Below are 11,751 nucleotides of genomic sequence, written 5' to 3'. Positions count from 1 at the left end.
TCGGTCTCATTGAATCCATAGTGAAACTTGTCGGGGTCTGAAACACATTGGCAAACAACTGTGAATCAAAGAAAACTTGGATAGACGTCCTTTTGGGCGTCAGTTAGTAACCTTCCTTGCAGTTCAACTTCTGGCTTGAAGAAGCAAACTGCAGCTCATAGAAGTTAAGTAACTTGTCCAAGATAACACAGCAAGTCAAGAGTGAGAGTTGGGACTAAAACCCAGTCCCTTTGAATTTAATGGTTCTTATATGTCAGGTAAGCAACACTTGGAGATGCACTTTTAAAAAGGGGGGAAGGGAGAGGATGTTCCAGGCTGAAGGAACTCCAATTCACTACCCTGCAATCAGAGAACCTAAGCAATTACTAAAACATAAGGAGAGCGAACGCAGTCCCGGACGAGAACCAACCACGCACGCGTTTTTCACAGGGCGTCGCGGAGGGGAAAAGCGGGTAAAGGACGATGAATTACGACCTCCGCTGGTGACGCTCACGACTCCTGCCGTAAAGGCCGTGTGTTGCGCTTGCGCATCTTCTTTATTTTTTCGGATTCCCGACGCGGTTGTTGCGGTGCCGCGTCTCTTTGCAGTCCCGGTCGTCGTCATGGTGAAGCTGAGCAAAGAGGCCAAGCAGAGGCTGCAGCAGCTTTTCAAGGGAGGCCAGTTTGCCATCCGCTGGGGTTTTATTCCTCTCGTGATTTATCTGGGTCAGTGGGAGAAGAACCCGGGAGGAGACGGGAGGAATGGCGGTGTAGAGGCTGCGACTCCATTTTTGGCTTTCAGTGGACGGAGAGAGAAGCGGGACCTCGCCACGTCCTTTGAAACGGGGATCCTGTCCTTAGATGTCTAGTTAAGGGGTGGGGGTTGGGGGACTCGATCTAATCTCACTTCGAGTTCTTCTTTACTATATTAATGGTCTTTAACAAGTCACGTAATCCCTCTCTTTTCTATGTTTGCATCTTTAAAATGGAGGTGACCTGCTTTTCAGGATTGTTGGGAGAGTTAGACAACCTGATGTATTAAAAAATGGCTAATTCACTCTTTGGCACCAGATGGATTTTCAGGGCATTTGTCCTCGCCTTTTAGATGGGCCTACCTTGAAAGGCCTATAGAGCTGGTGGATGTGCCCAGTGCCTTGCAGCATGATTATGACAGTAGTTGTTGGGTGCCTCTGCTTTCTCATCTGTACAGTGAAGGGTTTGGCTGATTTTTATCATAGACCCCATATTACAGTTGAGTAAGAGAGTAATAGAAAAGTTTTGTTCCTTGAGGAAAGCCACACAACTATTAGTTAAGTGGGAGAGCTATGAACTGAAGCAGTGAAACATCAGGGCCCATACTCTTGACCACTGTGCTTTACTGTAAACATCTGTTAAGTGCTCAGGCAGATACATTCACTTAGGATTGCGCATTGGGACTTCACCTTTTTTGTAGCGTTGGGTAGTTTTTTAAAAATCATATTGCCCTACTCAGGTAATATGGTGGAAAGGAAAAAGGCCCCTCTCTGTCAGTTTGAGCGTAAAGTTTGACATTTTCTAAAACTCAGTGTCACACTTTAAAATGCTGTGATTTTAGCCAGGTGCTGCTTTCTATTTGTTTTTGGTGTCATGCATCGTCTAAGATAAAGCACACTCACTCTTAGTGTTAACATAACCTTTGATAATGCTGGATGTTCTCTAGGCACCTGTGGCTCCCACTTCATGAGTTGCAAGCCAGCCGATAACCTGGGGATACTTCAGTATACAGGATGTGAAGAGATCTTTTCCTCTTTTATTTTAAATGCAGTTATTTAAAGAAGCATCACCTTCCCTGATTTTGATGACTTTGTATAGGTATTAATGATTAGAGCAAATAATTACGGTAGCTTGCTCTTACAGGCAGCTAGCTCTTATAGGCAGTGTTATTCTTCATTGCATCCCGAGTTCTCCCACGCCCCAACTTCCACTTAACTGGTAGAGGGCCCAGTTGGGCTAGTCAGACTCTGGGACTAGTTCTCCCTTTAGTTAAGGAAGGTATGTGGGCTTTGACCTTTCCTCTTCTTGGATTCATTTCATTTTTCCACTGTTGTGTCTGGGGTCCTTGTTTAGCATGCTCTTGCTTTCTTTGTTCCTGTGGTTTCTTTGCTGCTCTCAACCTTTCCTTCTTCCCCATTTTGAGGAGAGAGTCTTCTTCCTCCTCCTCTTCTGGCAGATCAGAAACCTGTAGTTGGTTGCTCCCAACTGTGTGTCAGAGTCTTTGGTCTGAAGAGTAGATATGTTTTCCTTTTCCACCTTAGAGTTTATTTTCCTTTTTTGTGTCACTGGCTGTATTTTCTTTCCTAGGATTTTCATTATGGTGATTTTCACCCTAGCATCCAGCTAAGGTTGATATGGCTATTAAAACTATCTTTTTAGTACTACTTCCTTTTAATCATTATCTTTTTCCTTACACTGTATATCAATTTAATTTTACATCAAACTTACTTCCCAGGCGTTGTTTTTTTTACTTCTCCGCCTCAGCTATCATTAAAACCTGCAACTGCAGATTGAATTTCTTGGGTAATTCAGGTTCATACGTACCTTTTAGGCCTTCAGGGAATATAAGTTCTGTAAAATAGGGCAGACAGTAACATGATGATAAAGAATTTGTTTGGACAGTTACCAACAAAAAGATTTTAATGAGGCACCTGGTGGCAGACAATTCTCCATGGTGTTGAATTTCTCCAAATGTTGTGAGCAGAGGCTCTGACCACCCTTTGTTCCATATTATCTTTTTAAGGATGTTTGTAGAGTGAGTAGGCTTGGAAAATAGTACTTCCCTTCAGAATAAAGGGGAAATATGCTCACTACCCATTATTAAATCTGGTTCCTTAAACTCAGGGTTCCTCTCCTAAATGATTATACTCTTAACTACAGCTATGGCGGGGGGTAATACCCTGTCCTTTGTCTCTGACTCTTTGTCTTGTGTCTTCTGTCTGTGAACTGGAAGGCTAGTTTGTCTTCTTGAAAATGGGTAAAGTTAAATACATCTCACAGTTCTTGATACCAGTTCTAATTTTAATCAATTATTTTAGCCAAATTGGGAAATACAGTTGACCCTTGAACAATGCAGGGGTTAGGGGTGCTGGCTTACAGTTGAAAATCCATGTATAACTTCTGGCTTCCCAGAAACTTGACTACTGATAGCCTTACTGATAAACAGTGGATTAACACATATTTTGTATACGATATGTATTGTTTACTGTAATCTTAGAATAAAGTAAGCTAGAGAAAAGGAAATGTTTTTTTCAAATTGTTGCAAATCTCCAAAAAGTTTTCTAGTAATATTTATTGAAAAAAAAATCTGTATAAGTGGATATGCACAGTTCATACCCTGTTCAAAGGTCAACTATATGTCATCTAGTTAATTAATAAATATATTTTAAATGGTAAAGGGTTTATTTGATCATACTTGTAATAAGAGTATTGAATTAATTAGGTTGGTAAACAATAAATGGTTTTTTTCCCTCTTTTTTTCTATCACCAATCTTTGCTTTATAAAAAGGTTCATAGGGGATACAATAAGATACCTCAATTGTTTTTTTTCAAGTTTAGTTTAAAAAAAGACAACTTCTTACCCTGCAGATTTTCATCCAGTGTGATTTGGTAGTGATATCTTTTTTCTGGTTAACAACTAATAATGAAAGATGGTGCATGCTAAGGGCTACTGTGCTACTCTGTGTAATGCGAAGAAGGTAGTTTGCCCTCCTTACTGGTTAGTCCTGGACAGAATCTCACACTGTAGTGAAGATTCAAGACTCCTCTGTAGCACAGGTAAATCTTGATAATGCTGGTGAATCTGGATATTCTAGCTGCCATAGGTAAATTTAAAAAAAATGTCTGGATTGTAAATTTTTTGTCTGCTAGATTTTAATTAGTATTTACTCTCTTTCTCCTCCCTCCTCTTCTCCCACAGGATTTAAGAGGGGTGCAGATCCTGGAATGCCTGAACCAACTGTTTTGAGGTACTGCTCTTACAAATAAACATTTTAGGGCAAATGTTCATGTATTAGTACTGAGTCATTAGGAAGCAAGAGAGTTGTACTGGTAGGCATTGTAATGAAGGTTATAAGTCAGTGTAGTTTTGGGCTATTGGAAAACTGCAGCAGTTTGCAGACCAGTCTAGCTTATGTTATTAGGTAACTACTTTCTCTCCTCTTCCTAATTTTATTTACTGTGTCATGTTATAACCATAATGAAGCATATGTTAAAAAAAAAAAAGTGATTTATTATTTTTCCACTTTTAAAGGTGAACTGTTTTTAAATTTGTCACACTCTACTCTTATTCAGATAAATATAATCTTTTATATCATTCTAACATGAGTAAGCTTTTATTTTCTTCACCTAAAATTAGAGTTGATACCTCATATATTTCCCAGTTGTTGATTACTTAGGTTTTTCAGTATTTTATATGACAATATATTACACATTGTTATGCACAGAAATTTTGTAGGTTGTGGTTTATTTTTTATGATAAATTCTCATGGGATTTAGTAAGTTGAAGTGTTTGAACATTTATGGCTTTGAAAATGCATGATCAGATTCCTTTCTCAGAAACAACCTTGCCAGTGTTAGAAATGCACTTGTGAAAATTGCAAACACATGGATACAGAGTATACATACTCATATACTCACATGTATGTATATATGCTTGTGATCACAAACATATATATAAAGGCAGAGGCTGGAATGAACAGGTTGCTCTGTGGAAGGACTGATACTCATGGTACTGTAATGACCAGGACACCTACCCAGCTGCTGTGGAAGTTCATTTGGACCCTCTGTCTTAGGGATATTTCTCGTGGCTTGCCCTAACACACTTGTCACTGGTTGTGCTAGGTCTTCAGTTTCTTTGAATTCCTACTCTAAGCCACTTTTTTCTAGAATGGTCAGGAAATAATAATTGTAATATTACTAACAGTCACCTACAGTGTGAGAAATTGTTTTAGGTGCTTTATATACAATATCTCTAATTGTCACTTTAGTCCCTCAAAGCAGGTCACAGTCGGCAGGTGGTAGAGTATGTCTGTCTCCAGAGCCTACAGTCTTTCCACTGGGTCATGTGGCCTCCCTGAGATAATTGTACCTTAGTTTACTTAGCACAGTGCTGTCTGATAAGAGCTTCCTCCACTCCCTCTGCCTTGGCACTGTCCTTTCTCAGAGGAAGGGATTTTCCTTAAAGGCCGCAACTACACGTGCCTTCACCTGCCCGCCTCTGCAGTTATTCTCTTTTCCCTGATGAAGTTCTTCAATAAACAGTCTTCATTCATGGCTTCCTTTCTTCAGTTCGCTCTCTCCCTTGAACCTTTTATAGTATGGCTTCTTAAAAGTGTTTTCAGAGATCCCCACTGAATTCCATTTTTCTTAGTCTTACCTATTTAGCTGTCAAGTTCCTTTTCTGTAAACTGAGTGCATGAGGTAATATATCTATTATTTATTAGCTGACTGACCTTAGATGAGTTATTTCCTTAGGGAAACATTACCTTAGGAAACATTATCAAGAGATGGGACTAACTGGTCAAGCTGTGTGAACATTTTCCAAGCATTGGCAATTATCACCATTGCCTTTCTCCAAGAGGCTATTAACCTTTCTAAGATAAAGTTTCCTTTTTTATAAGTTGGCATAATATTACTGCATAGGGTGGCTATGAGGATTGAATATGAATATTGTATGTAAAGTCTTAACAGTACTTGACAATATGTGAATAATAAGCTATTAAAATAATTTTTAATGTTTTCTGTGTCATCTCCTTTACCTCATTTCTTCTGTGAAAACTGTGCTCTTGCTACAAGATACTACATGCTAATCCTAGAATAAACTATATTTTCATGCCTTTATTCATATTCTTGTGCTTCTTTAGTCTGGAATGCTCTTTCCCCTCGTTTCCACTTGATGAAAACCAGCTCCTGGAAAAGCCCAATCTCAAACGTCATGTATTCCCTAAGTTCTTTACTTCTCCTCCTAGCTGAAGTCACTCCATGTTTCGTGATCCCATCGTGTTCTTTTGTGTCTGTCATTTTCTATCTTGTATTATCCCTCTTGCTTATTTGCACTGTATTTTGTTCTGTAAGCACCTAAAATAGCTGCCAGCAAGAGTTGAATTGCCTTGGTTAAATGACCTAACCTCTTGGTGGTTCTTTGGACAGGTATCTATATAGCATTGCTCCTTGTGGTATGGGTTTTAGACTTGCCTTCATGCTGGGAAAAAACATTTTTTTGTGTGCCCCAGGTGATCCAGGATCCAGAGGTGGGGATAGAATGTGTCCTGTTGTACTTCATTTTGGCTTCAATTATCCCACCAGGAGTTGACCCTTCAAAGTTGCGACTAGATGAAGCAGCCACCTCCCTGCTTTTTCATTTCTTCACTGTATTGTGTTCTCAGTGCTCTTCTTCCTGGTGCTGACTCATTCTTTTCTATCATTAGGGGTTTCTTCTGGTTTCCTTTAGGAGTACTTGTGATTTAGGAGAGGGTGGACTGAACACTCGAAAAGGGCTATCCATTTAAAGAATTTCATGTCCCATGCTGCTTGTGCTGGGGAGACTGACTGGAGAGGTCTTCCTAGGCTGCCTAATCTGTGCACTGAAAGGAACAGAATTATTAGAATTGTATCTGCTAGGGTTTTTATTAGTGTAAATGTTTTATTGATATAACATTTTTTGTTTATACATAAATCATTATGTATTGTTAATGTAAACTTTATTGTTTATATATTTATTTATATAATACTTATGTAAATAATACAGTTCATGATTTACTGGTCTATTTCCCATGCCAAGTTAGTGGGTTTCTTGGAGTTAGGATCACATTTGTCTTAGTGTCCTCCTCTTTGACCTGGGAGGATGCATTGTCAGCAAATGTGGTGATATGATGCGTTATTTGAAATGCAATACTTTAATGAATAAGAGGCATTAGTTTAGCAAAACATTGTTTAGGCAAACTATAATTACTAAGCTTAATTAATTGTTCCCATTGTCTGTGTAAGGTGATGCAAGATTTTCTTTTCTCTTTATTTTGGATATTTTGGATATTCATTAGCAATGAGGAGGAAACCTTAATAGGTGAATACTTTATTTTCATATCTTAACTGTATGCAGAAATAGTTGGGGTTTAATGAGGGATTTTAGTAAACTTAAAAAAATTGGATATAGATGTATGTTGGTTTTTTCCCCCAGGCAAAAGGAAAATTCTTTTTAAAAATGAGCTTTACAGAATGCTCAAATTGTCATTTTGTAATGCAGTTTTATATAAGTTGGCATACTACTGGAAATCAGTTTTAATCAGCAGACCTTAGAAATAAAACACCGCTTGTCTTCTTCCTGGATCCTGTTGCTTAGTCAGTAAATGGTTCAGGAGTTTGGGCTAGTTGGTGGCTGGAATGTTTGGGGTAAGAATTAGTTGAAGCAGAAATGAAGTCTAATTGCACCTATGATGTATGTGGACTAATGGTTAAGAACTCTCGGGTCACCTCCTACCCTGCTGCTTACTATATGTAACCACCTTAAAGCCTCAGTGTCCACATATTTAAAATCAGGATCATAATTGGGAGTTGTGAACTTCCTGCATAGCATCTGACACAGAGAAACCATTCAATAAATGTTACTAATTTCACTGATATTGTGTCTAATATGGATATAGCTTTATTTTCTGAGTTTATCAGTCCTTCATGTTAATGAAAATCATTAATTGTTTACCTTTTGATTGACCTCAACTTGACATTGTCTTTTTGGTTTATAATAGTTAATCACACTCAAAAGCAACAAAACTATTTCTTTAACTATAGTTCTCTATGTTTGATTTTTTTTGCTCATTGAGCAGATTTTTTTTGCTCTTCTAGTCTCTGAATTCATAGAAGAATAAACACAAACATAAATTTATAAAATGTTCTAGTTCTTAAACTGTGTTTAGTAAGTTTTTGCTGGGGGTTTAATTTATTTCTCCTCTTCACAAATATTTTAGCTTACTTTGGGGATAAAGAACTATTTGTTCATCGGGATTTGGAAGCAGGCAATGGACAGGAACAACATGGAAGGTGTGCATCTGGATGGGAAGAGATGGAGTGTTGTTCAGACATCACCTATTGAATGACACAGGGCTCTTCATCGATGCATCTGTGGCAGAGTGGAACCTCTCCTGACTTATTTATGATAGGCTATATCAAAATAAATTTTTTAAACAGTTTTATGTCTTGAGTCCTTTTTGAATGGATCATAATAGGACTAATAGGTAAAAATTTAGTCTTTTGGTATTTTTTCAAAACAGTGAATCTGCATATGTGCCTAGATGCTACCTTAAAAAAAATACAAGAATGTTGACTGCAGCATTATTTACAAGAGCCAAGATATGAAAGCAATGCAAATGCCCATTGATAGATGAATGAATATGGAAGATGTGGTACATCTACACAATGAAATATTAATGAGCCATAAGAAAGAAGAAAATCTTGCCATTTGTGACAATTTGGGTGGACCTACAGGCTATCATGCTATGCAAAATAAGTCAGAGAAAGGCAAATATATGATTTCACTTATATGTGGAATCTAAGGAAACAAAACCAACGAGATAGATCCATAAATGCTGACAACAGACTGTTGGTTGTCATAGGGAAGGGGGTAAGGGGATGGGAGAAACAGGCTAATGGGATGAAGAGATATAAACTTCAAATTATAAAATGAATTAGTCATAGGAATGGAAGTACACCTCAAAATACAATTGATAATACTGTAATATCTTAGTATGGTTAAGGGGTAGCTACATTTACCAGGGTGCATTTAGTAATGTATATATTTGTCAAATCACTGTGTTGTATATCTGAGACCAATATAATATTTTATATCAACTATATTACAATTAAAATAATTTCCAAGTTAATTCCTGGCCATTCACTTAATGAATGGATTCCAGTTTCCCTTTGTATTGAATTAATAACTCCCTCTGGGATGTTTTGTGGCACTAAAAGTAGAGCTCTGACAGATGGGCTTGCACTGCATTGGAGTGAAGTTCTGATTGAAAGAAATAGGGGTTTTGTGGCTCTGTTGTTAGAAGATGGAGATGGCATTAGGGAGTTCTGTATCATTTATTAGTGAGTTAAATGTGTCTGAGATTTCCCTCAGTGGTGGTCAGAAATGGGCTGGCTGGCATGAACTACACAGAGTAGTAGCACATTCTATTTTTTGATAGAAGAGAAGGCAGTTAATGGGAACTGGTGTTCAATTCTAGATACTGGTTTGCTGAGCCCTTTACCTGTAGTTGAAGTCTTTTTATTATTTAATTTTTTCCATAATTCTAACACAATAGCTCTAGTTACCTAGTTTTGGTATTATAATTAATGTAAGAAAGTCAGCATGAAACAAGATATGGCATAGTTTGGGAGAAGCCCCCATTGGGTTGAATGTTTGAAACCTCCAGTGTTTAAGTAGAGAATGATCATGAATCAGGTGACTGATAAATGATCAGGTGAGTGGAGCTATCATTAGCAGAAAAGTTCTAATTTTAAAACTAGAAATAAGCTATTTAAGTCTTAGCTTTTTAACTTTGCTCAAGTTTTGTTAACCTTGCCATAGAAACATTAGGAGACTTAAGGAGGCTTATTGTGTAAGGGGACTTCAAAGTGGAATTCTTGAGAGCTAACTAGGAAAACCATTTTCAGTAAGCACTTCATGTAATTGCTTATCTCCACAAATCTAGGCACATGTGATTTTGCTAAAAAACAGCTATTACTAAATTTCATAGAATTGCTTAAGACTGGTCTTTCCTCTTTCTACCATCCCATCCTTTCTGCTAAATTTTAGTGTCTGTTATTTTTTCTTAGAATTTTGGCATGCATTTTCCTCTTAGGATTTCTAGAAATTGAAAGTAAAGCAATTGCTGCCCATTCTGAAAAGAAATACTAACATGACTGGTAAACATAACTAGTCTTGTGTTCTTTTTAGAGGTTAATTTATAGCTGTTATAAAAACAGTAGATTTTAAACTAAGGAATCCAGAATTATATAGGAAGGGACCAGTTCCCTGATCTCCCATCTGGGGAAGCCAATGAATAGAGAGCTCTCCTCCCAGATAGTCACATGCTTGGCTTGCTCTCATTCTAATCTCCCTCTAAATCTTACCTTAAAAGAGGGCTTCTCTCATTTTTATGTAAAATAGCAAGTCCTATACCTGTCTTGTATCCTTATCATTCTGTCCCTTAACCTCAATTTTTCAAAGAACTTTTACTGACTTGATTTTATATATTTATGTAAATAAATAAATAACCTTGACTCTCACCTCTAGAATATAAGTTCCATAAATGCAGGATGGTTTGTATGTTGTTGCTTTTTTGTCTGTAAGAGGCAAATATGCTAAAAGTTATAAGTAACAGTCTTACGAGTTTTACTTAGAACTGGGGTGATGAAAAAGAAGGGTATTGCAGCACTTCCTTTCTTGCCTGTTGCATCAAGGACAGTTCAGAGGGGGAAGGAACAGAAATGGCAAGGAGAGAGACAGGGAAAAACACATTTATTTCTAAAGAAAACATGTACCACTAATAAGAGGTGAGCTATGAAATGTCAACAGCTCCCTGGGTGTTCCTGAATGTCTATCGAGGATGAGGCAAATGACAAGAAAGAACCTAGAGAGCAACATTGGAGGCCCCAGAAGGAGTTTACCTAGAAAGCACAACAGAAGGCCCCAAGAAAGGAGCCCCTGTTTCTGCCCCATGGAATTCATGTTGCAGTAGACCAGTGACCACTGCCAGTTTTCCCTTTTCCCCTTTTCTGAATTGCATTGTTAATGTGGTTATCTTGTTCCTACTCCACCTTTGTATATTGGGTAAGTTGAGGGCAGTTAAACTCATCTTTATGTTCTTAGATTGCTGTACCATGGGAGCCATCCTGGACCACATGGGAGGTGCACATTTCCTAGAATTCCTGAACTTTGTTTTGGATGCAATGTCTAGGTGAGACTTGAAAATTGTATCCCTGAGAAAGGATTCATTGTGTTGTATGTGTGAGAATTAGTATGTATGAATATTTGGTCAGCAAAGAAGTAGACATGTCAGAGAATGCTAGTTGCCTATCAAAAATACATTTTCTGCTTCTCAAATTGTCACATTTATCTACTCATATTGCCGCTGGCCTAAAAGGGTCTTGGATTATTTTGTAGTTAAGTGTCACCCTATTACTAATATTTGATAATTGAGGTGCAAGCAGAAGTGTTGAGAAGTCTCCCTAAAATGGAAGTATGTTTCTTGGACAGACATGAAATGACAGGGTCATAGCTATTCTGCACAATGAGGATAAAGCCCATACCCTATGAGTGCAAAGCAGTGTACTGTTAGTGGAGTTTAGTCTAGGGCTCTGAAGGCTAATGAGAAGCCCCTGTTTGCTCACACCTTCACTTGTGTGTTATCAAATTTTCTGGTCTCTCCAAACAGATGAAATATTTTTCTTAGGGAGGTAGAACATCTTTTCATATATTTAAGAACCATTTGTGTTTCCTTTAGCCCATTTTCTATTGGAGTGTTGATCTTTTTCAATATTGATTGATGGGCACTTGATATTTTAGGAAACTATATCTGTGATAGGAATTGCTAGATATTTCCCCCAGTTTGTAATTTGTTATTTGACTTTGCTTATGACTCTTTTTGCCATGTAGAAGCTCTTGAATTTTCTTAATCATACTGACTTTTTAAAATGCCTTAAGGGTTTTACAGCATAGTTACAAAGTCTTTTTCTATCTTGATATTAGAAAAAAATATT

General features: G+C 37.7%; 1 protein-coding gene across 1 annotated transcript; it reads left to right on the top strand.

The window, feature by feature from the left end:
• The first annotated feature begins 532 nt into the window (after nucleotides 1–532).
• On the top strand, nucleotides 533–8,195 carry TOMM7 (translocase of outer mitochondrial membrane 7). The gene is made up of 3 exons (XM_036877465.2): nucleotides 533–705; nucleotides 3,932–3,980; nucleotides 7,974–8,195. The coding sequence occupies exons 1-3, from the start codon at nucleotides 603–605 to the stop codon at nucleotides 7,987–7,989; spliced, it is 168 nt and encodes a 55-aa protein (XP_036733360.1). The 5' UTR covers nucleotides 533–602; the 3' UTR covers nucleotides 7,990–8,195.
• The last annotated feature ends 3,556 nt before the right edge of the window (nucleotides 8,196–11,751 follow it).

This window comes from Manis pentadactyla, chromosome 7 (assembly GCF_030020395.1).
Source record: "Manis pentadactyla isolate mManPen7 chromosome 7, mManPen7.hap1, whole genome shotgun sequence".
NCBI lineage: Eukaryota > Metazoa > Chordata > Mammalia > Pholidota > Manidae > Manis > Manis pentadactyla.
The sequence above is the reverse complement of the archived record's forward strand: the minus strand, read 5'-3'. Positions and strand labels throughout refer to the sequence as shown.

Coding starts and splice junctions, on each gene's coding strand:
- TOMM7 (XM_036877465.2), top strand. CDS start 603: ATGGTGAAGCTGAGCAAAGAGGCCAAGCAGAGGCTGCAGCAGCTTTTC. Junction 706..3,931: donor TCCTCTCGTGATTTATCTGG/GTCAGTGGGAGA, acceptor CTTCTCCCACAG/GATTTAAGAGGGGTGCAGAT.